The sequence below is a fragment of the Pituophis catenifer genome, unplaced genomic scaffold (genome assembly GCF_029215685.1).
Source record: "Pituophis catenifer annectens isolate HBS135680 unplaced genomic scaffold, rPitCat1.0.hap2 SCAF_6, whole genome shotgun sequence".
Lineage (NCBI taxonomy): Eukaryota > Metazoa > Chordata > Lepidosauria > Squamata > Colubridae > Pituophis > Pituophis catenifer.
In genome coordinates this window covers 101,469,290-101,493,875 of record NW_027256886.1, presented here as the reverse complement: position 1 = coordinate 101,493,875, position 24,586 = coordinate 101,469,290, and the positions used below count along the sequence as shown (strand labels likewise).

At 41.7% G+C, this 24,586-nt stretch overlaps 1 protein-coding gene across 1 annotated transcript; it reads right to left on the bottom strand.

Annotated features, from left to right (window-relative positions):
• Positions 1–452: 452 nt before the first annotated feature.
• On the bottom strand, positions 453–23,672 carry LOC139318628 (vomeronasal type-2 receptor 26-like). The gene is made up of 6 exons (XM_070946177.1): positions 23,446–23,672; positions 22,722–23,010; positions 14,516–15,310; positions 2,932–3,144; positions 2,054–2,180; positions 453–1,363 (listed from the first exon to the last, which is right to left on the bottom strand). Exons 1-6 carry the CDS (start codon positions 23,670–23,672, stop codon positions 453–455), a joined length of 2,562 nt encoding a protein of 853 aa, XP_070802278.1.
• Positions 23,673–24,586: the final 914 nt, after the last annotated feature.

Here is a 24,586-nt window from a genome sequence, read left to right as displayed (position 1 = left end):
GAGGGATGAAGATTTTCCTCCCAAGCTGACAGCCAGTCAAATATGGCATTTCACATCATTCCGGCATTTTCACGGAGAGGATCAGGCAAGAAGGCTGGTGCTTGGTTCCCACAGCTTCTTCCTCACCTCTTTTCCTGCTGTGTCTCTCATACACAAACTTTTAGCTGTCGGAACAAGTGCCACAATTATTTTTTATAAGGTGTCACATTCAGTAGCTGTTGCTGAACAGCAAATTCCTCTGAATGACTTTTACAGAGTTCTCTTTAGCAAAATTTATTGAACTGAAAAGAAAGAGAGTTACAAGAATTACAGTCATTCAACCATTTCTCTTTTGGAAACATGTAGATATTATTTTCTTTGACTCCTGCATACTATTTAAGAAGAAATAATTAATGTGTTCTTTCAAATAAAAGGACATTTTACAATCCCTTTAAATATCAGGGTGTTACATCTCAGGTTTCTACATTTATTCTGCCTGTAAAATGCTCCTTTGTGTTGAGCTCTGGCCTCAGAATCACAATGTAGCACTTGGGGATGAAGATGCAGACCAGCAGACCAGCACTGGAGGCCAGGATGGAGAAGACCTGCACAGCCACCATGGATTTCCCTTTGGTGCTCAGGTAAGTGGGCACAAAAGTCACCCAGACACTGCAGAAGACCAGCATGCTGAAGGTGATCATCTTGGCTTCGTTGAAGGCCCCAGGCAGATTCCTGGCCAGGAAAGCCACCGTGAAGCAGATGGCAGCCAGGAAGCCCATGTAGCTGAGGGTGACGTAGAACATGACAACGGCCCCTTCGTTGCATTGCAGGATGATCTCTCCAGGTTGGGAGTGGAGGTCAGAGTCAGGGAAGGGGGGAGAAGTTCCCAGCCAGGTGGAGCAGATGATAATTTGGACAGCAGAAGAAGAAAGGATGGTGGAGTTGGCCAAGCTTTTCCCCAGCCATCTCTTTGCTCGGTTGCCTGGTTTTGTGGCCAGGAAAGCCAGCACCACCGTGATGGTTTTGGCCAAGAGAGAAGAAATGGCCACTGAGAAGATGATGCTGAAAACCATTTGTCGGAGAAGGCAGGTGGCTTTCTTTGGTTGACCAATGAAGAGAGAAGAAGACAAGAAGCAAAGCAGGAGGGAGACCAGGAGGATGTAGGAAAGGTCCCGGTTGTTGGCTTTGACAATGGGAGTTTCTTGATATTTAATGAAGATGATTAAAACAAGGCCTGTGGTTAGGAACAAGAGCAGGGCAAAAGAGACCAGGATGATGCCCAGATGTTCTTCATAAGATAGGTAGGTTATAATTTTGGGGATACATTGGACTCTGGCCTCATTTGGATATTTATCATCTGGACACTTGGTGCATTTTTCTGTATCTAAGAAAGCAAAAAAGCAATATTTCTTCAATATTCTGTCCTTTTATCTTATAAGAAATAAATTCTTTGGTTAACGGCAGATACCACAGGCATTTACCAAGAAGTATTTCTTAACAATTTCATTGAACAGTCACTCCTTAGAAATGGTATAGGGTCTCCTGCTTGAGCAAGGGGTAGGACTAAAAGACCTCTAAGGTTCCTTCCAGCTGTATTTTGATTGATCGATCTACCTGACTGGCAGACTATTTGTGTAATGAGTTTCCCCCATAACTATCCACAGCACCACATTATGGACCAGTGACACCTTCTAGGTGATCCTCAAGGGGAGGATCTAATATACAGTCGATAGCAAGGTCTTTCAGAAGGTGGACCTAAAACAATTCCTCAAGTTTCAAAGAACTCAGATGTTCCTAGGAAGGTAAACTTAGCAGCACACATCCAAACTAAAAAGCAGAAGAGATGTTTCCTTTGCTGTTAGTAAAGCTTGCCCAGTCTGCCACCCCCTCCTCCCATCTCTTCCCAGCCCCTCCTTCAAAGTCTTTTTTATTTACTTCCTTTTAGATAAGAAATTGTGCAGGTTAAAAACAACAACAGGTGAGCTTCAATCTGTCTTTTAATTTGCACTTTCATGAAAAGGTTCTGGATGGATCCAGTTCCACAAAGCCTCCCATTTTCCTCAGTGTGACCCACCTTCCTGAGTGGAGAAGGTCCCCTCCGGACAAGGAAGGCAGTCGTAGCAGCAAACTGGCTCTCCTTCTCGAGCTCTCTTGACAAATCCAGGATGACAACTTTCCACACATTTGGACCGAGGCAGGGACTGAGCAGAAAAACAAGGAATGCCAAAGAAAAGGTGTTAGGACTCTCCATCCATGGAAAATGGAGGGAGAAAAGGATGGAGACAAGTAGCTGTCAGGTTTTGATGTCATCTCAAATAAATTGCACACCCAAACAATTAATCTTTGCTGAAATATTCCATTTATTGAGTACGACAGATCTGGCCCTGACTTAGTCGTAGCCGATACTAACCCTCTGACCCCCAAACCCTTCCCTTTCCGTTCCCCTATTCTCATCTTCTCATTGGCCATCTTCCAAGTCAGTCTCCTCAGCTTCTGACTTCACCTCATAGGAATGTTCCCCCCACCATCCCATCTCCTAGGGGATATTATCTACAAAGAAATAAGTAGGTGAAAAGTCAAGCCTCATCTTTTTATGGCAGCATCAGAATGCTGACAGTAGCTTCTGGTCTTCACTGAGGTAAATATGAAATCTCTGACTACTTCTAAACATATGCAGGAGGTATATAACAACTGGCAGATTCTTCATTTAGTTCCTCCCTTTTTTCTTTTGGAATTTAACATTACAATAAAGTACTTTCCTATTTAATAGAGTCTCGAGGGATGGAATTGATGATATATTCCTATTAAAATTGAGAATAAAGTTTACTGTAAAAATTTTAGGAAACTTTTATTCCATTCAATTTTTTAATCACACTGGAGACTCTAGGCTTTGCCCACTTGAAATGGGACCTCAGGCTTTGGAAAACAGAGAAACACCAACATTTCTCCCACCTTATTGAGCAAATTTAGCCGTGAAAGAGCATCTTGTTTGATAGTAAGTCTCTGTCTTTGAAAATATGCCAGAGTCTCTCTCCTGACATCCCCCTTGGGGAGAACCAAGAAGCCCCAAATGGCCAGATCTGCCATTATCTCTCCATTTTGGTCCAAGTACAGTTTTCTGTCAGAAATATTGCAAAATTCATTCTTCTTCAGAAAGGGATGAAACTAGAATGGGAACATCCGTGAATTAGAAAAACAGGAAACTTTGTTTCTTATTCCACATTGAATCTTTCTTCTACAATTGTCTAATCTCCAAATATGGTTAAATAGGATACAAATACTGCCATCATCTTCATAAGGGAATGGAAAAGTTTGAGAAAGATTTGTCAATCATATACTGACAAAATATAATTGACATAATTGGTCAATTAAGGGAACATTCTAGCAGATGACAAATAAAATGAACAGAGAAAAAAAACATGATTCATAAACTCTTTGAAAAAAAAGAGATTGATTCCCAGAAAGCATGGGTTTATCAAGAAGAAAGTTGTCAGGCTAATCTTCTCCCTGGTCATCCTGATGGCAAACACCTCCAGATGTGCTAATTCTACATTTTTAACCCTTTTTAATGTTTCCTATGAAACCTGAAGGTGATGGATAACAATTTGCCATTGGTCATCAATTTTTCTATGTTGTCATTAATATGGTAATTAATACGATCTTAGAGTAAGATAATTTGATGTAACTTAAAGAATATAAAGTCTTTCAATTTACAAGCCTTATTTGAAACTTCATTTAAAAAGTTTGATAAAATAACAATGGTTTTAAATCAGCTTAAAGGCGATAATCAGAAGAAAGCAACAATTGTTGAATCGGATGGATTGGATGGATGGATGTACTGGAACTTAATTTGCTTCTGGCATCCCTGAAGAAAGAGTCTGGTCTGAAGGCAGGCTGCTTGGAGATGGCTGGAGAGGCCATGGACCCTGAAGACTCAAAGTGGGCAGAACGGATGACTGATGAAATGGATTCTTTCAGGAAGATTGAGGGAGATTGGGGAGTGGACTTGTCATATTTAATTGGAAAACAAGTCTTAAGAGTTGTCGTGTTTCAATTTACAGGAGGTCCTATGACTTTGGGGAATGGAAAGCAGTTGTTGGGAAAGATCCTAATTAAAATTTTAAGGAAATGTATTATTATTAAGACTCAAACAAAGACATTTAACCCTTGACAGATTCTGGATGGATCAGAGGTAATGATTGTGGTGGTCTGTAGTAGATAAGAATCCCCTGTAAATTTTCTTTGAGTGAAATATAATAGCAGATAACAGACAATTTTGAAGTTTTGAAATTTAACTTTATTGTTGGATTGCCTGTTAACTATGTTTTTTATATAAAGCACATAGATAACAAGTCAAGTAGTTGCAAATAGATGTGTAGTTTATAACTGTGGGCCTATTTTGCAAGGGGGAGAAACTATTATTGCTGTATTGTATTTAACTGGGGGGATAATATGCACGTTTTTGTCTACACGTTAGTGTACAATTTTTTAAAAAATGTTTTATCTAGTTTTGTTTTGTCTTTATAATAGTTTTATTTTCCAAAACTTGTATTTTACCTTTTTGAATAAAATAAAATTTAATAAGAGGAATATCAAGTTTCCAGAAACAATATTTATGATTAGCACAGAGAAGGGTACATGAGTAAAAAGCAGTAGAAAAATATCTGATTTTTAGCAACTAGGACTTGGCTAACAATAGAGTCTCATATAAGAACATTAATGATGGGCTGGAAGAAAGATGAGGGATACCAAACTTGATATGGATGTTTGTGGAAATGATCTCAAAATCGTAGTGAACTAGAAACAGAATCTGAGTCAGCAGGGAGATGCTCATGGAAAGAAAGAAAATGCAGCCATAAGAATCTCAGGAAGTGAACGTTCTGGTTTTGGGGACACCCCAACTCAGGGACCAGGTCCCCTTGCAGCAGTGGTGGGATTCAACCAATTTAGAAATGACTTCCACGCATGTGCGGCTTCTGCCACGCAGTAACAGAAGCTACTCTTCTCCATCTGTGCTTTCCAGGGCAGCGGCTGCTTCTCTCCACTGCTGCTCTTGCTGGGAGAGAGAGTGTCTTGTGCAATTTAGCAGCTGTGAGCCGCCGCTTTCCTCTAAATCCCATCCAGAAACTGCTGCGGCAGAGAGAAGCAGCAGCCATGTTTTTTTTTTAAGAAAAGGTTTTTTTTTTTTTAAACACACATCGATATCATCAATATCATTGCATTGACAGTGTGGCATCTGAATGCCATTCATTTTGGTGCAAAACCAATATTAATACAAATAAAAGTCACTTCATTAGTCAAATTTACATGGTCTAATGTTATTATACATATTGATATCAGCACACATTCCTTCATTTTTCAATTTTTCAATATTTACTACATCTTTCTAATAATCATAACATTATTCTTGGACACATCTAATATCATCCTTTTTCAAAATCTAATCTTCACCTCTAACATTCACTTTAAATGTGTTATGTAAAAAAATGGATAACAATATTCCCCCTATTTCTAATTTCTTAATCTATTCTAATTCTCAGTACAATCAATCTTTTTTTTTTTTTTAAAGATCCTTTCTATCCATCAACTCTCACCCTCTTGGAAGTTTCATGTCTTCTCTTTTTAACTTGCCTCCCATACTCCTCCCTTGGGTCCTCATCAACATCTTTCATTTTCAACCCAACCATTAGTTCCATCTCCACTATATTTTGCTGCCAGTCCACCCACAAGTCTGCCAACTCCTCTGCCTTTTTTCCAAAAATATTTTTCAATTTCTTGAATTCCATTTTTCTACTGCCTAATATATATTCTCCCAATTTTATTTCATCCAGCTTTATTATTTCCTCTTTCTTTTCCCCTTGATCTATTTGTTTTTTTAAAAAACAAAATTTATTTTTATAGACAAACAAACATACAGTACATAATCAGTCCATCAGTGCATCACCTGAGTACATCTTTTGTGACTTCTCCCTCCTCTTCAATCATTTCTTATATCTTAATATTTATCATTTCATTTGTCATAACATTTTGCCCCTCTTTCTTTACAATATTACTCTATGTATATCTCTTCTCCAACCAATAATAAAATTGCCCCCATATCTTAAAATATACCGATTCCTCTCTTTCTTTAAGTGTCAAGGTCAATCTATTCATTTCTGCACAATCCAATATTTTCTTAATTATTTCTTCCTCCATAGGAATTTTCTCTGCTTTCCATCTTTGCACAAATACTATCCTCACTGCAGTTATCACATGTACAATCAAATATATATTTTCCTTTCTAAATTTCTCTGGTAAGATACCCAATAGAAACAGGTTTTAAATTTATATGTTGTTGTATCATTTCTTCTAACCATGTTTTAATTTCTTGCTTCTGGACATGTCCACCACATATGATAATACGATTCAGGAATCTGATGGCATTTCCAACATTTTGCAGATTTGTCTTTAAACATTTTTGCCAATTTTTCCGGTGGAATGTGCCATCTATAAAACATTTTATATTGATTCTCCTTATATGCTGTGGACATTGTTAGTTTATAATTTTCATAGCTGTTGCCATTTATCTAACTCAATTGAATAACCAAAATTTTTTGCCCATGCTATCATTGTTTCTTTTACCTGTTATTCTGCTAATTCCATACTAAGTAAATGATTATATATATTTTTAATTATGTGTTCATCTGTTCCTGTATCTTATCCAGTTCTGTCATTTCTAAATAAAAGCCATATAATTTAGCATCTTTTTCATACCTTGCTCGAATGTGCATATGAGTATACCAATCTAACTCAATCCCTTGTTCGTCTATTTCATGTTTCCCTTTCAATTCCCCCTTATCTGTTAACATATCTTTATATCTAAGAATATTACTAATATTACTAATATTTGGATGTATTAATGCTTCCATTGTTGATAACCATGCTGGTATCTTCAAATAGTATTTATCTCTAACCTTCTCCCACATTAATAATAACACATTTCTTATGTAATGTCTTTGAAAATAAGTACGTAGCTTGTTTCTACCATACCATAAAAAGACATGCCATCCCACTTGTAAATCATGTCCTTTTAAAGTTAATAGTCTTGTATTTCTTAGTTCAATCCATTCTTTTATCCATGTCAACGTTGCTGCCTGATAGTATAACTCCCAATACGGTAGTCCAACTCCTCCGTGAAGTCTTGCATCTTGTAGGAGTTTTATATTTATTTTCGCTTTTTTCCCTTGTCATATAAATTTTCTTACTATTTTATTAAGATGTTCAAAATATGACTTTTCCAGTTTTATTGGTATCGTCTGAAATAGAAACAATAGTCTCGGTAGTATATTCATCTTTATTGCCACAATCTTTCCCATCAATGATAGCTGTAAATTTTTCCATTTCTCCAAATCTTCCTCAATTTGTTTTCTTAATTTATAATAATCTTCTTTTATCATTACACATCTTGAGGTTAAGTGTATTCCTAAATATTTTACTTTCCTCACAATTTGAATATTTCATTTCTCTGTCAATTCTCTTTTCTGTTTTTCTGTAATATTTTTGACCAATATCTTTTTTCTTTATTTATTTTTAGACCTCTCCATACTCTTATATTTGTTCTAATAATTTATTGTTTGAGGCGCTTCCAAAATAAAAACTAAATTGTCAGCAAAGGTTTCTAATTTATGTTTTTCTTTCTTAATTTTCATTCCTTTTATTTCTTCATTTCTTCTTGTATTTCTATTCAATACTTCCAATGTTAATACAAATAACAGTGGAGATAGTGGACATTCTTGCCTTGTTCCTTTCATTATATTAACTTTTTCTGTCATCTCTCGATTCATCATTATTTTTGCCAACTGCTTATTATAAATTATTTTTATCATGTTTATAAATCTCTCTCCAAAACCCATCATCTGTAATTGTTCTATCATAAATTGCCAATTCATGTTGTCAAATGCTTTCTGTGCATCTAAAAACATCATCGCCATTTGCTTTTCTGAATGTGCCTCATAATATTCCAGAGTATTCAAGATTATTCTCATGTTATCTCTAATTTGTCTCTTAGACAGAAAACCATTTTGGTCCCTATGAATAAATTCGTTTAATGGTCTTTTTAACCTATTCACCATTAATGAAGCAAAAATTTTGTAATCCATGTTCAGCAATGAAATCGGTCTATAGCTTTTAGCTTATTGTAAATCTGTATCTTCTTTGGGTATAAGTGTGACATAAGCCTCCGTCCATGAATCTGTTATCTTTGCCTTCACTAAGAGTTCATTATATAGTTCCAACATTGTATTGCTTAACACATCTTGAAGTGATTTATATAGTTCTGCAGATAATCCATCTGGTCCCGGTGTTTTCCCATTTTTTTGCTTTTATCCAAATAATACTCAATTTTCTGTCAATAATTTGTCACTGCTCTAAAGTCTATTGTTTTTGACTTCCCGAAGCCAGCAGATTCCTAAATCTTAACATTGTTGACCAGGAGATACAATACTTATGGTTCTTTATATCCCACAGTTAGTCAAAAATTTATACAACATTTATACAGTCCAGGGGTTTTTCCAAATAACCCTTTAGATCCACTCTTTAAGTTACTAGTTAGTTCTAGTATTCAAAGTCATTCCATTAGATATTCTCCAGGTTTTGTTTTGTTTTGTTTTAAATTTGATTTATATGCCGCCCTTCTCCAGAGACTCAGGGTGGCTTACAATGCGTTAAGCAATAGCCTTCATTCTTTTGTATATTTTATACAAAGTCAGCTTATTGCCCCCACAAACTGGGTCCTCATTTCACCTACCTTAGAAAGGATGGAAGGCTGAGTCAACCTTGAGCCTTGGAGAGATTCGAACCAGCAGAAATTGCAGGCAGCTGTGTTAATAACAGGGTGCACTAAACCACTGTACTATCAAGGCTCTTCAAGGTTTTTAAGGTTGATCCTCTAGTAACCATAAAGTAAATAAGTATAGAACAGTAGATAATACAGCAGACCTCCAGGTGTTGTTCTTCTCTTATAAAAATTTTCCAAGGTTGTTTTATTATTCTAAGAGTATGACATAGTATATATCCTTTCACCAGTAATGGCATTTTCAGCTTAAAAATCAATGTTAAAAATCCACTTTAAAACTATTCTGCCGGTTATTTATTTCAAGTTGATTCAAATAGAATATCCAATAAACAGTCAGATGTTCAGCATTTTAAAATGCCTAATCAAAGTCATGCCAGTAAGATTTATACATCCGGTCTTTTCATATTTTATAGCTTTTGCTTATTTCCTGTTAGGGTGCAATTTCTCTCTGCCTTTCCTTAACCACCACTTTAAAACATTCCAGAGAGCCTCTTTTCCTGGATTGATTTTCTTTTTGGGTCAAATCCTAGGCAAAAATTAAAATTCACTTCACCCAGCTCCAATCATTGTCCACTCTCACTGCTCCAGCACAATCTTAGTTTCTTCGGCTGTCCCTGATTCACGGCAGCCATGATGGCTGCCTCATCTTTGGCAGAGGGGGATGAAACCCTGGGTCTAGCAGGAGAGCTTCCGTTCTCATGACCTGCAGGGTGCCCCTCCTTGTTAGTCACCCCTACAAGTGACATTAGTCCCGGGGGGGGCTCCAACCAAGAGCATTCAGTGTGGGGGTGTGAAGCCCCACTTCCCTGTGTCAATCTCACAGCAACATCACCGGAAGTCAAGCAGAAACCATGTTGAATGCTGTTTCTCTCAGCCGCAGCACTTTCCGGATGGGACTTAGAGGAGAGCGGAGGCTCACAGCTGCTAAATTGCACAAGATGCTCTCTCTCCCAGCAAGAGCGACAGCGGAGAGAAGCAACTGCTGACCTGGAGAGCACATGGAACCTCTCCACGAGCAACTGAGGCTCAGCAAGGGACGACTGCAAGATCTCTGCTGCAGCACTTTCTGGATGGGATTTCTTACAGGTAAGAAGAACCATCCAGATCCGGTGCTTCAGCCCAGGGGGGGGGCATAGTTTGAGGCCAGAGGGAGGCGGCAACATGCAGGTGGAGGCTCCAGGGCAAGGCAGGGGATTGGCGCATTCCCTAACCCGGCCAAGGCAAGGGGCAAGTGGGTGGAGGCTCCAGGGCAAGGCTGGTGCCAAGAAATGGCATGTTCCCTGACCCGGCAAAGGGTGAACAGGCGGAGGCTCTGGGGCAAGGCCAAAGCCAGGGAATGGCATGTTCCCTGACCCAGCCGAGGTGAAGGGTGAGTGGGTGGAGACACCGGAGCAAGGCTGGAGCCATGGAATGGCACATTCCCCAGCCTGGCTGAGGCAAAGGGTGAGCAGGCGGAGGCTTCAGGTTCAGGCTGGAGCCAGGAAATGGTGCATCCCTGGGCCCCAACCTGAGGTGAAGGGTGAGTGGGCGGCATATTTACCTTTGGTGAACACAATGGGTGAGGCATGGAGGCAAGGCGTGGAGATTAGCTGGGCCGCATGGTGAAGGGAAGATAATATATAGGGTGGAGTGAGGCCAGTGGGGGGTGGATTTTGCCGATTCTCCAAACTGTGCAAAATCTTTACAACCGGTTCACCTGAACTGGTCCGAACTGGCTTAATCCCACCCCTACCTTGCAATTGGAGGAGAATGTCACTGTGTTATGTGAAACATAACGCTCTGTCAAAGAGTTATAAAAATATAACGCTTCGAAAGAGAATTTGCAAAAAATCTACATGTACTTCAGGGAAGGACAAGGAAGCCAAGGAAGAGGTCAAAGGAGCAGCTCTTAGCCTTGAGGAAAGAGAACAAGGAGAAGAGCTGAAGATCAGGAGGAGTCTGGGAGCCCCTTTTCCAACTGACACAATCTCTCGGTTGGAGAAGGGAGGATGCAGCCCTCTTCCAATCACTGACACAGGTTACACATGAGTGTAAGATCTGCTCACTATTATTCCAGAGTGTCAGACACAGAAAACTTAATTCAGTTACAAGAGAGATTTTAGCTGAATGAGGTAAAAAATATGATAAAAAGAGGAGCTGTTTTAGAGCTGAGTCAGTAAAGCAGAGAAGTGTGTGTGTGGAGACGGGGACAGATCACTCAGTCTCCTCTTCATGGATTGCCTGAGTGCAAAGACGGAACAGCCATCAGTCAGAGAAGCTTTAACTGGCATTCCTGCAGAGAGGAGGGGTTGGGCTAAATCAGTGATGGCTAACCTTTTTTCCCTTGGGTGCCAAAAGCGTGCGCATGTGCGCAACAGTGCGTGCCCACACCCATAATGCCTCAGCCATAATCCCTCCCATGTGTCCTGCCCCCCCGTGCATGCACGTGTGCCCCAAGGGTGGGTTCTAAATTTTTTTACTACCGGTTCTGTGGCTTATTTTGTGGGTGTGGCTTGGAGGTCATGTGACTAGGTGGGTGTGGCTAGCTGGTCAGAGTCATTTCTGGAAGGTCCTCGCACTTACGACCCAACTCATTTGTTTGCTTTTAATACTGATCAGCTGTAGGACGGCCCTTTGAAGCCCCGCGGCAAGAATTTAAACAGTTTTTTTCCCTCTAGTCATCAGCTGGGACTCAGGAAGCAGCAATAGATTGGGGGTGGGACCAAATAAAAGGTAAGAATAACGTGGGTGGGGGGGTGGAGGGGTGGGAGGGCGGGGGGGGAGAACCGGTTTGGTGACATCATATCGTCACCGCTACCGGCTCGGCCGAACCGGACCGAACCGGAAGGAACCCACCACTGGTGTGCCCCCATGTTTCCCTGCCCCCCTGTGCATGTGTGTGTGACCCACCCCATTCCCCCACCCACTGTGTTCCAGTGGTGGGTTCCTCCCGGTTCGGCCCGGTTTGGCCGAGCCAGTACGGTGACGATATGACATCACCAAAACGGTTCTGCCCCTCCAACCCCCAGCCCCCCCAATGTTATTCTTATCTTTTATTTGGCCCCACTCCCAATCTATTGCTGCCTCCTGAGTCCCAGCTGATGGCTAGAGGGAAAAAAAACTGTTTAAACTCTTGCCGCCGGGCTTCAAAGGACTGCCCTACAGCTGATCAGTGTTAAAAGAAAACAAATAAGTAGACCGGTGCCTGCAAAAATAAATGGGTAGACCCAGTGGTGGGATTCTACTTCGGTTGTTAAGTAGTTAAGTAGTTAAGCCAATGGTTCCCAAAGTGGGCGGTACCATGTCTTAGGGAGCGGTACGAGGCAAGGGGGGTGACAGGGAGGCGCTAGAAGCAAAAGGGGGCAACAGGTGGGTGCTAAGTGGCAAGGATGGTGGCCCCCACCCTTTGGCCTGTGCCTCACAGCAGTTACCTCCTTGCAAGCAAACAGCAAGAAAAAACAACTCCTTTCAGCTTCAGCATAGGCTAATTAGCCCGTTGATTAGATCTGCCTCCTGACTGTCAGCTGATTTGCTCTCAGCTGTTTTGCACACGGCTCGGCTGCTTGCTGCAAAGAGCTAAATTGCTGGAGCAGATTTTTTTTTCTCCTTATTCAAATCAAGCTGAAAACGAAACTGAAAGTAAAGCAGGGTGTTGGCTGTTACGTTGGAAAATTAGGCAGACACCAATTTCTTTTCTTTTTCCTCACCAAAAAAGGTAGGTGCAAACAATGGAAAATTTAGGGCAAAAGAGGAAAGTTCAAGATTTTAAAACACAAAAGAAAAAAAGCTCTATTTAACTAGGGAATTGTAATAATTGAGATACTATTAATTGTATATTGTGTTGAAAGCAGAAATGGTTAAATTGTGGTTTGGAGGAATATATGGGGGAAATTATTTGGTTTTTTATTATTGGTAAATATAATTAATTGATTTGTAAGAAATTGGATTGCATGGAAATAATTGGAATATTCACGTTCATATTGATTAATATACAAAAAAGATAGTTATATAACTAATTGATTTATATTAAAATGTTGAATTTGTATTAAACAACTGTATTACATAATTACATAATTAACCAATGTGAGGATGGATATAAAAATAGATGACAATGGGAAGGGGTATAATATAGAATAGAAGGGAAAAATTGAATTTAATTAAGATTAGAGATGAGGATGAAGGGTAATATTGTTTTTTTTAAAAAAAATAGATGAGGAATAAATATGGCAAAAAGGAAATACAGAAATTGTAAATTTAATTGAAATGACTAAACACTGTTTAAATTTGTGAACCGGCCAAATACTCTGTTCAAAGAAAATACATTGTATGTTTGTATGTGTGTTTCTAATTATTGCTATTTATTCATATTTTTTCTCTTTTATTCTTTAAAGTTTAACAATTCATTCTTTATCTTAATATCTTTATATTTGTTTGGGGTTGGCTTTCTTCCCTTTCATCTTTTTTATTGTACAGCAATCTTTCTCCTCAAACCTACCATCTCTCTCTTTTCTTTCCTTCTTACTTTCTCTTCCTCCCCCTCTTCTTCTCCCTACTTCCTCTTCCTTTCTCCTTCTCCTCCTCTCTTCCTCCCTCTCTTAACCGTCACTCCTACTCTAATTTCCCTTCCCTTCCTTCATCCCTCTCTATTGCTGTATTCTTTTGTGCACATGGACTACTCAGAGGGCTGAAAAAATTATTTCTGACTGGTCCTCGCACTTTTGACCACTCCTCGAACTTACGACTGCCCTCACATTTTACGTTTTTTGCCCTATCTTGTCACCATGGTGAAGAGAAGCAGTTGTGAAATGAGTGACACGGTTGTTAAGAATGCTGCATGGGCATAAATGTGAGGACCAGTCAAAAGTGCGAGGATCTGTCAGAAATGACTTTTTTTAGCCCTCTGAGAAGTCCCTATACACAGAGCCATGGCCACCCAGTCACATGACCAGCTAGCCACGCCCAGCCAGTCACAGGACCTCCAAGCCACGCCCACAGAACCGGTAGTAAAAAATTTTAGAACCCACCCCTGCTGTGCTCCCCCCATCCCCTCCACATGTGTAAATATGTAAATATGTAAATATGTAAATATTGTGCTATTGTTGCTCTAGCCCCACCTAGTGGGCGGGGGGGGCAGATAAGCCTAATTATATGGTCTGAAACCAGATTCCATTTTCTGCCAGCCTTTTGAGAAGTTGGAAGCAGCCGTTTTGATCAAGACACATGGTCATCCAGAGACGGCCTCCATCCCTCACACGGAGCATCCCTGGAGAGGTTCCAGCTGCTTCTTTCTTGGCTGTTAGTTAATGCTGCCTATCTCCTATTTATATTTGATTCTCACTCTTTGCATTTCCTCAGTTTCTCCGTGCCCTTTTCTCCCAATGAAAGACCCAGATCCACCCCAGGCTCCCTTTCACTGGAGGAGAAGAGGGGGTTGAGCTGCCTGTTGAGCTGCACACAGACCCACCTGCAGTGGGGACGGAACAAAGGGGAAATTCCACCATGCTCATCACAAACCCACAAATATGGGAATGTATTTCAAAAAAGAATACAGCATTTTCAAATGAGCAGAGTTTAATATCAAAATGCCATGGTATCTACTCTTTGAAACCATTATTCCCTGAGTAACTGAATTGGACAGATCTGTTGAGATGGTTCCCCTCCTTCTCCTCTGGATTCCTTCTCCAAAGGATCTAAGATTAATGGATCCATATTGGGATCCCATACCTGCCATGGTTGCAGCCTTGGAGACCCCAAGATCTTTTCTCCCTCCTTCCTTCTCCTCCTCATTCTGGAGGAATAAGCGGCATTCAAGGCCTGGGCCAGAGTCTGAATGATACTATAATATTGATAGTGATTTGGGATCCGTCTTCTGTTCCTTTTCTCCTGGGTCTCCAGTGGGGCTTTCTGGGTGCATCTTCTGCGGCCTTTGACAGAAAAGACGTTCTTTGAAAGAGAACAGTGAAAATAAAGATCTTGAAACTTTTCTTCCACAAAGAAATGGGGTTCAAAGGCATCATATTTTGGGCTTTTTTTTGCCAAAAAAGCAAAGTTCCAAATACTGTGGATGTATTTAAGAAGTCTGTGCTTATTTAGTGTGTACCCTAAAAAATTTGTGAGGATCCAGACTTTCCCTTTAACGGTTCCTGGCAAACGCATAAGTGTTTCATGGAAAGGAAGGATTCTCTCCAAAATGGACACATATTCTATGAAGTGAACAAAGACATTGACTTGTCTCCATTTAGAGAGGGCCTCCCTGGGGGCTGTTGCATGTTCAGTTGTTAAAAATTGTTGTGATATAACCACACAAATTCCATTCCTGACAAGCAAAGGAGTAAAAGTCCTCATGAAATTCTCTCCCTCCTCTGTGTCTGAAGCAAAGAGGCCAATCAGGGTCCATCTGAAATGGAGGAGCAGGTGGATAATTGCTGGATACAGAATCCCTTCTTTGGGGACCATCCGGTAGAAAAAGGGGAATTGACTTTTATCACTCAGAGCCTCTGAAGCAGTTTCAAGATTGATCTGAAAAAGTAATGAGGAATGCTGTGTTACATTTGGGATCAAATCAAAACTGAAATATTAGATTTTATTAAACCCAAACTTGTTCTCATGAATGTATTAGAATAGTTTGTTAATCAGACATTGTTTAAAATATTAAAGACAGAATATTAGCAAGATTGTATAATAAAAGTGAAAAATAATAAGCAAATTAAAAAACAATAAACAATGTAAACCATATTTATTTATTTTATTTTATTATTTTATTTTATTTTATTTTATTTTATTTTATTTTATTTTATTATTTTATTTATTTATTTATTTATTTATTTATTTATTTTATTTTATTTTATTTTATTTTATTTTATTTTATTTTATTTTATTTTATTTTATTTTATTTTATTTTATTTTATTTTTATACTGCCCTTCTCCCGAAGGACTCAGGGTGGTGCACAGCCAAAAATAAAAACAAACACATATAAAATTTAAAACAGTTTAAAAGGAATTAAATAATTTGGTCCATTTCAGTTAAGACAAAGACAACCCATATAACTTAAAATTGATCTTGGTATTCAGGCCAGCCCAGCTTGTTAAAACAACAGCGTGTTGAGGGCATGACGAAAGGCGCGTAGGTCAGGGATCATCCGTAAATCCCGGGGCAATTTGTTCCAGAGGGCAGGTGCCCCCACAGAAAAGGATCTCCCCCTGGGAGTCGCCAGTTGACATAGTTTGACCGACGGCACCCCGAGGAGTCCCTCTCTGTGGGAACGTACTGGCTGGTGGGAGGCTATCGGTAGCAGAAGGCGATCTCGTAAGTACCCAGGTCCTAAGCCATGGAGCGCTCTGAAGATAGTAACCAACACCTTGAATCGCACCCGGAAGACCACCGGGAGCCAGTGCAGCTCGCGCAGGAGAAGTGTTACATGGGAGCGCCATGTTGCTCCCATAATCACCCGCGCGGCCACATTCTGGACCAGTTGGAGCCTCTGGATGCTCTTCAAGGGGAGCCCCATGTAGAGAGCATTACAGTAGTCCAGGCGGGAAGTAACGAGGGCGTGAATGACCATGCATAGGGAGTCCCAATCCAAAAAGGGCCGCAACTGGCAGATCAAGCAAACCTGATAAAAAGCCCCCCTGGCCACGGCCGTCACATGCTCTTCTAAAGACAGCCGTGCATCCAGGAGGACTCCCAAATTGCGAACTCTCTCTGTGGGGGCCAGAGTTACACCCCCAATAGTCAGTGATGGCACCAGCTGGCTATACCACAGCCACTCAGTCTTGGAGGGGTTGAGTCTGAGCCTGTTTCTCCCCATCCAGATCCTCACGGCCTCCAGGCATCAGGCCATCACGTTATTGGGGTGGTCCGGGGTAGAAATGTACAGCTGAGTATCATCAGCGTACTGATGGAACTTCACCCCAAAACCACGGATGATCTCACCCAACGGCTTCACATAAATGTTGAACAGGAGGGGCAAGAGGACCAACCCCTGTGGCAAGCACACACGAGGCACCTCGGGTTCGATCTCTGGCCCCCTGCCAACATGAACTACGATTGGTCCAAGAGAAAGGAGGAGAACCACCGCAATATGGTGCCCCCCACTCCTAATCCCTCCAGCCGGCGCAGCATGATACCATGGTATCAAAAGCCGCTGAGAGATCCAATAGGACCAGGACAGAGGCGCAACCCCTGTCCCAAGCCCTCCAGAGATCATCAACCAATGCGACCAATGCCCGACTGGAACAGATCTAGATAGACAGTTTAATCCAGGTACTGGGGAAGCTGTCGCGTCACCACACTCTCAACAACCTTTGCCACAAAGTGAAGGTTGGAGACTGGACGATAGTTCACTAATATAACCGGGTCCAGAGAAGGCTTCTTGAGGAGGGGCCTCACCACCGCCTCTTTCAAAGCGGGAAGAAAGAAACCCTCACATAAAGAAGCGTTAATAATCTTCTAGAGCCAGCCTCGTGTCACCTCCCAGGAGGCCAGCACCAACCAGGAGGGACACGGGTCCAATAAACATGTGGCAGCGCTGAGCCTACCCAGAATCCTGTCCACATCCTTGGGAGTCACCAGGTCAAACTCCTCCCAGATAACACTCTCAAGATCCACCTACATCACCCTGCCTGAACCCACCCAATCAGAGTCCAAGCCTTCCCGAATCTGAGCGATTTTGTCATGCAGACATTGCACAAAATCCTCAGCCCTACCCTGCAAGGGGTCTTCCCGTGCTCCCAGATGAAGGAGAGAGTGGGTCACCCTAAACAGGGCGGCTGGGCTATTATCGCCACTAGGTAGGTCTTAATATATGACCTCACCAGTGTCCGGTCAGATTCAGAACAGCTGGCCCTCCAATCGCTCTCCAGGCGTCTTTTCTGGTGCTTCATCTCCCTCAGCTCCTCAGAAAACCAGGGAGCCAAACAGGATCGGCACCGGGTCAGAGGCCGCAAAGGCACGATGCGATCCAAAGCTCCGGCGGCTGCCCTATCCCAAGTGGCCACCAGGTCTTCAGTCGAGAGCCTCAGGGAATGGCCCAAGCTCCGTCTGGAACCTATCTGGATCCATCAGGCGCCTGGGGCGGAACCACCTTGTCGGTTCCGCCTCCCTGCGGCAAGGTGTAGTGGTACAAAAGTCGAGTCGAAGGAGTGAGTGATCTCACCATGACAAGGATTCAATAACTATATCCCCTATTTCTAGATCATTCAACCACTGACCTGAGACAAAACACAAGTCCAAAGTGTGTCCCCCCGTGTGGGTGGGGCCATGAACTAACTGGGTCAGGTCCATGGCCATCATGGAAGCCATGAACTCCCGAACTGCCTCTGATGTTTCACCGACAGATGGCAGATTGAAATCCCCCATGACCATAAGTCTGGGGGTATCAACCACCACCCCGGCTATTATGTTGAGCAGCTCGGGCAGGGCCGCTGCCACACGACAGAGAGCCAGGTACGCAATCAGCAGGCCCATCTGCACCTCACAACCCCACTTCACAAAGAGGGACTCACATCCGGCTATCTGAGGTACAGTAGCCTCCCTCGGAAAAAGACCTTCCTTAATAACAACTGCCAGCCCCCCGCCCCTTCCCTGAGCCCTCGGCCGATGGAATGCGTGGAAACCTGGTGAGCACAGTTCAACGAGGGGAACCCCCCCTCCTGATCCAACCAGGTCTCCGTAATACCTGCCATGTCCGCACCCCCCTCCTGCACAAGATCACAAATGAGGGGGGCTTTATTTACAATGGACCTGGCATTGGACAACATCAACCGAAGGCCCAGGCCCTGAGGGTCTGAGCAACCCAGGGAACGAGAAGAACATTGGGGGCCGGAGCGCACGATCGCTCGAAGATAGCGAGTGCGCACTCCCACAACATGATATGGCCCCCTGCTTCCACCATATCTGCCCCTCCCACCCACAGTACCGATGGAACAGCCCTCACCAGTATGGAGTCTAGCCCCCTCCCTGACCTCCAGCCTCACACCCCCAAAGTCGTAGCCCCCTGCCGGCCCCCCCTACCCCGGTGAGTTGCCCCCCAATCCCGCCCTGATCGTATACAAAACACCCTCCCTCCCACCCCTTAAAAGACGAATTAAAAAAGAGTATAATGAACTTTTAAAAACCCCAACGCCCTCGTGCTCATACATATTACTGTATCACCCCTACAATTTACCGCCATTAGATTCACACTTGAAGTATTCTATTCCAATAAAGGGCCTGTTATAATTTTTGGGAATTGCTGCATCTTTTTCTGTTTCTATATTCCAGATTCTTTGAGGAGGAATCTTTTTAGCTTCTTCTCCAGTTGTACAAGAAACAGGGAGACCTCAGAGCGTAATTCGATTTGTCACTTCTATAATCCAAGATTGGTCTTCAACTGAAGTTTTGTCTGTTGCAACAGATACAATTTTCAGAGTCTGTCAGTTTCCATAGATTACATTTTATGCCAATATCCATATTTTCTGATTTTACACAAAGCAGAAATTGTGTAAATTCCTAATACAACTGTGAGGATAGCAGCTGGAGTCCTTTTACCCACCCCAAGATCCTCCTCAGAGGCTGAGATTGGGTTGGTTCTGCTGGTGGTTTCTCTCTGAAGCCCCAAACATCAGATGGATGTAAGAATATGGGGGAAACCTTGGCCTCGTATACTTTTATAATTGGAGCTGAGGAAGCTGGAGAGCTAAGAGGTTTTCATTTAAGCACCATTTTCACTCCTGCCCTTTCTCTAACTGAGCTCCTTGGATGATGAGGGAGCCAAGATTCAGCCCCAGGTGTTACCTGCTCTGTTGGCTGACCACTTAAGGCTATGATGTCATTTCCCAAAAACAATAACTTTTGAACTTGATTTATTTATTATCAGATAATTATTATGACAGAACAATCCAGGTCTTCTTCACCAGGTATACAATCCAATGTTTAAGTATGATAAATCACATTATCGGTATAAATTAGCATGTTCCAATAGGTATTTAGCATGCTAAACACGTGTACCTATAACAGAACTTAAAATAGAATAAAAGGGTTGGAAGGGATCTTGGAGGTCTTCTAGTCCAACCCCCTACTCAAGAAGGGGACCCTATACTATTCCAGACAAGTGGCTGTCCAGTCTCTTCTTAAAAGCCTCCAGTGATGGACCACCCACAATTTCTGAAGGGGAGACGTTCCATTCCTCACCATTAGGAAATTTCTCCTTAGTTCTAGGTTGTTTCTCTCCTTGATTAGTTTCCCTCCATTGTTTCTTTTCTTGCCTTCTAGTACTTTGGAAAATAGGTGGACCTCCTCTTCTCTGTGGCAGCCCCCCGAATATTGGTACACTGCTTTCATGTCATCCCTAGTCCTTTTCACTACACTAGACATACCGAATTCCTGCAACTGCTCTTCATATGTTTTAGTCTTCAGGCTCTTAATCATCCGAGTTCCTCTTTTCTGCACTTTTTCTTCTTTTTTTTTATTGCACTTTTTCCAGTATCTACATCTTTTTTATAATATGGTGACCAAAACTGGATGCAGTATTCCTGGGATGGCGAACCTATGGCACATGGGCCCAAAGTGGCACACAGACCCATGTCGCCTGGCACGTGTGGCCTTGCCCGTTGCTCTTCTGGGTTTCTGGGGCACATGTGCATGCGATGATCAACTGGCCTTTGCACGCACAGCAGTACCAGAAACCAGAAGAGGAGCTGCCTGGTGTGCATACATGCACCGGCATGCGCACTGGGCAACTCTTCTCCCGGGTCGTTTGCACTTGGTGCCGAAAAGGTTCGCCATCACTGCACTATTCCAAGTGTGGTTTTACCAAGACATTATAAAGTGGTACTATCACGTGATTTTGATTCTATCCTTCTGTTGATGCAACCTAGGATTGCACTGGCTTTTCTTTTTTGGCTGCTGCCACACGTTGCTGGCTCACATTTAAGAGATTGTCCACTAAGATTCCAAGATCCCTCTCACAGTTACTGCTATCAAGGCAGGTTTCACTTAATCTGAAAGTGTACATTTGGTTTTTCCTGCTTAAGGGTAAGATTTTACTTTTCTCTACATTAAATTTCATTTTGTTAGAGTGTTCAAGTCTATCTAGATCCATCTGGATCTTCAGCCTATCTTCTGGTGAGTGGGATATTCCTGCCACTTTAGTGTCATCTGCAAATTTGATGATTTCCCCATTTCTCCCCTCATCCAAATCATTCATGAAGACATTGAAGAGAATTGGGCCTAAAATGGAACCTTGGGGTCCCCCACTGCTTGTTTCCCTCCATGCAGACGTAGTTCCATTGAGGACCACAGGCCAGGGCCGGATTTAGATGAAAAGAGGCCCTAGGCTATTCCACTTATGAGGCCCTTTCACCTGTAGTGAAAGTGTAATTTTAATTTTGCTAACAATTTGAATGTAGGCCCTTCTTGATCTTGAGGCCCTAGGCTGAAGCCTAGTTAGCCTATAGGAAAATCTGGCCCTGCCACAGGCTGACTCCATCTGGGGATGATGCTGTCTATCCCACATATTTTCAGCTTACCAAGAAACAGGTTGTGGTTTACTTTGTCAAAGCCTTTCTGAAATTCAAGTGCTGTATACTACATGCACAGCATTTTGCTGGTCCACTAATTTAGCAATTTTTGTCAAAGAATGAAATAACATTTATTTATGATCTGTTTTTGGATCCTTCATTAGTTGAAGTAAGTCATTAATATCTAGACTGGGTTCAAATACGCATCCTTCCCTTCCTCCTTGGTAAATATCCATCCTTCTTCTCAAGGCTCCATTGAGCCCAAACCTCCCTCTCAAAGAAGGACCTGGAGAAAGAGCTTGGATCAGGGCCAAAAGGCTGAGCTCATTTTGAGGGCAATCAATTTCCCATATACCATATTTTTCGGAGTATAAGACACACCTTTTTCCCCCCTAAAAGGGGGTGAAAATTTAGGTGCATCTTATACACTGAATGTAGCCCTGTCCACCCACCGACCCCCACCCTTTGGCCTCTGCCTCGCAGCAGTTTACCTCCTTGCAAGCAAACAGCAAGAAAAAACAGATCCTTTTAGCTTCAGCACAACCTAATTAGCATAGGTTGATTGGATCGGCCTCCAATTGGATTTGCTCTCAGCTGTTTTGCGCAGGACTCTGCTGCTTGCTGCAAGGAGGTAAATTGCTTGAGCAGATTTTTTTTTCCCTTGTGCTAATCAAGCTATGCTAAAAATGAAAATGAAAGTAAAGCAGCCTGTTTGCTGTTTGTTGCAAAGAGGCAAAATTGCTCAGAGGCAAAGGCAAAGGGAGATTTCTTTTTCTTCTTTTCCTCACCAAGAAAGGTAGGTGCGTCTTATACTCCGAAAAATACGGTAATATTTCTCTGTTAATTGTGACAAATGCCACACTAACATCTAGAAAGCCAGCAATCTGTGTTTTACCTTACAGATATAGATTAGCTATTTCAAGACTAATTTGTTACCAATATTAGATTATTAATTTATGCATTATTTCTTATAAAATCTATATACCTTTTCACTCTACCTAAAACCTTCTGGTTCTTCTGCAAGGAATGTATTTTTCTCAAGTTTAACTAAGAGGATCATGACATATATTTTAGCCACAATATCTGCTAGTCTAATTGACCTATAATTGCTAAAGTCCTTTTTATTCCCCTTTTTAGATAGATAAAATGCTATTATTGCCAACTTCAATCCAAGTGGATGAGGCAGGCATTATATATCTGTGAAAATGAAGATGCCAATAGAGGCCGCAACAACCAGGGATATTTTCTGCTTGCATTTCAGGCCTTTTATAATTAATTTCAGCATGAACATAATGGGGTAAAAAATTGACATTTTTTGCTAATATGGAGAAAAGCAGCCTTTGAATTCCACGGAGAAAACATGATTGCATCTATTGCTCACCCACCACCACCCACCCCTCCCTTTACCAGAGGGAGAAAAATACACACAAACCTGTGGGACTTTGTAGGTGCCTCCTAATGTTGACATCTGGATGGAGATGCCCCTTCTAGTTCCATCAAGAAGAGCCAGAAGGTTCTCCTTCCTCCCACAGCCGTAATTGGGGACATTGGCTTCTCCAGTGGAGAGAATGTCCAGCAAGGCATCTGAAGTGCAGAACGTGCTCCAATAGTTGTTATAGATGTTGTAGCCCAGTGTGCGATTGTGCAGGAGCTGGTGATTCTTGTTGACCATTTGAACGGCGAAAATTAATCCTAAGCCATATAAAAAACCATAAGAATTCCTATTGCAAAAAAAATATTATAATCAACAGCAACAACAAATACTGTTTTTAATATATAATCCTTCACAAGCCTACTGAACCTTAAGCCAACATTGATCCAAAACCAATGATCGGTTACACAAATATTGAAATTGACTGAAGTACGGCAACTACAACTGCTTTAACAACTACTTTGAATAAAATTCATTATTCAAGTGATAAATTAAGGATTGGACTGAGAAAGGAAGATAATTTGCAGCCCTTTCAGCTTTTTTTCAGACCCATTTTTGAATGTGAGTCTCTTTCACAAAATCAGACAAAAGAGAGAAACCATGGAAATCAAAATCATTTAGGAAATTAGACATATCCCCCAATATAGGAATAAATGAAAAATAGAAAACAGAAAAGTAGTGTTAGAATGGAGGGAGTACAACTTCATCACCCTGAATGACTTACGGATCATGGAAAACAAACTGAACAGAAGGAGCCATGTTGAAAAGCAACTTTATATAAAATATTTTATTTCCAGTGGTGATAACACTAATGAGATGGTCTCCTGGCATGTAAAAGCTCTGTGGTTGTTTTCCATAATGGTTCTCCAAACTCAGCGGGCATTTCATTCTCAGCTTCCCAGAGACTGGATGGGACAAAAGCAGCATCAGAAGCAGAAGCAGGAGGTCCATAATTCATGGGGTGAAACAATCAATCCCTTTCCTGTTTCTAAAGAAGAATTAGAAGAATTCAAAGGACTCTCACAAGGTGGAATATGATCCTGTTGCTTTCCTTCTTCAACACAGAGAAACACTCAGCTTCATCTGGAAAGGAGAGAGACATACATTCAAGAGCCGAGACCCTGCCTGTCCCAAAGCTCCATATTTCTCTGGCCAAAGTTTCCCCTGGAAGATTCAGCTAAAGCTGAAATTTTTATCATAATTCTCCTTCTCAGGAGGGATCCCTGGATAATTCAATTAGTTCTTGGATACAAAGATTGTTGGGAAATTCTCTGGAGAGAAGTGAAAGGGAAATAATCCCCATATGGCACATAATGATAGGGGCAGAAATCGAATTAAATCTGTCATCTATAATTGAGAGATTTGGGAGCTCCGTCCTTTAAATTGGTCCCAGAGGGAATACAAAGCACTTGTGGCTGAAAATAAAAAGAAATGTAACATTTGTTGGCATTGTGGTTAAAGAGAAAACTCTGGGGGCAGTTAATGCCTGAGCATGTTACAGATCTGAAATAGCTGCCTGCTGAGATGGAACTAAAATTTACTTTATTTTGAAAGTTAATGTTCAAGGGCATCACGACAAAAGTGCAGCCAGTCTCTAAGAAAAAAATCTACTTTAGTGAAAAACTAGTTACCAGAACTTTGCAGAGTTAAAAAAAAACCATCACACACATAAACAGAGAGAGAGAGAGGGGGGGAGGTGTGGGAATCAGGTGGCCATAGTATATGTGTAGATCAGCCTAGCTGGTTGGACACGTGTACGGAGCTTGGCACCGAAATAATCTGAGTAGGAAAAGCGGGTTCAGCTAGATGACCACTGGAGAGGCTCTATTTAGAATGGAGGCTGTGTTTGCAAGGCATAGACATCT

Coding starts and splice junctions, on each gene's coding strand:
- LOC139318628 (XM_070946177.1), bottom strand. CDS start 23,672: ATGGACCTCCTGCTTCTGCTTCTGATGCTGCTTTTGTCCCATCCAGTC. Junction 15,311..22,721: donor GCACCTACAAAGTCCCACAG/GTTTGTGTGTAT, acceptor TTACTTTTTCAG/ATCAATCTTGAAACTGCTTC. Junction 1,364..2,053: donor GACCTTCTCCACTCAGGAAG/GTGGGTCACACT, acceptor TTGCTTTCTTAG/ATACAGAAAAATGCACCAAG.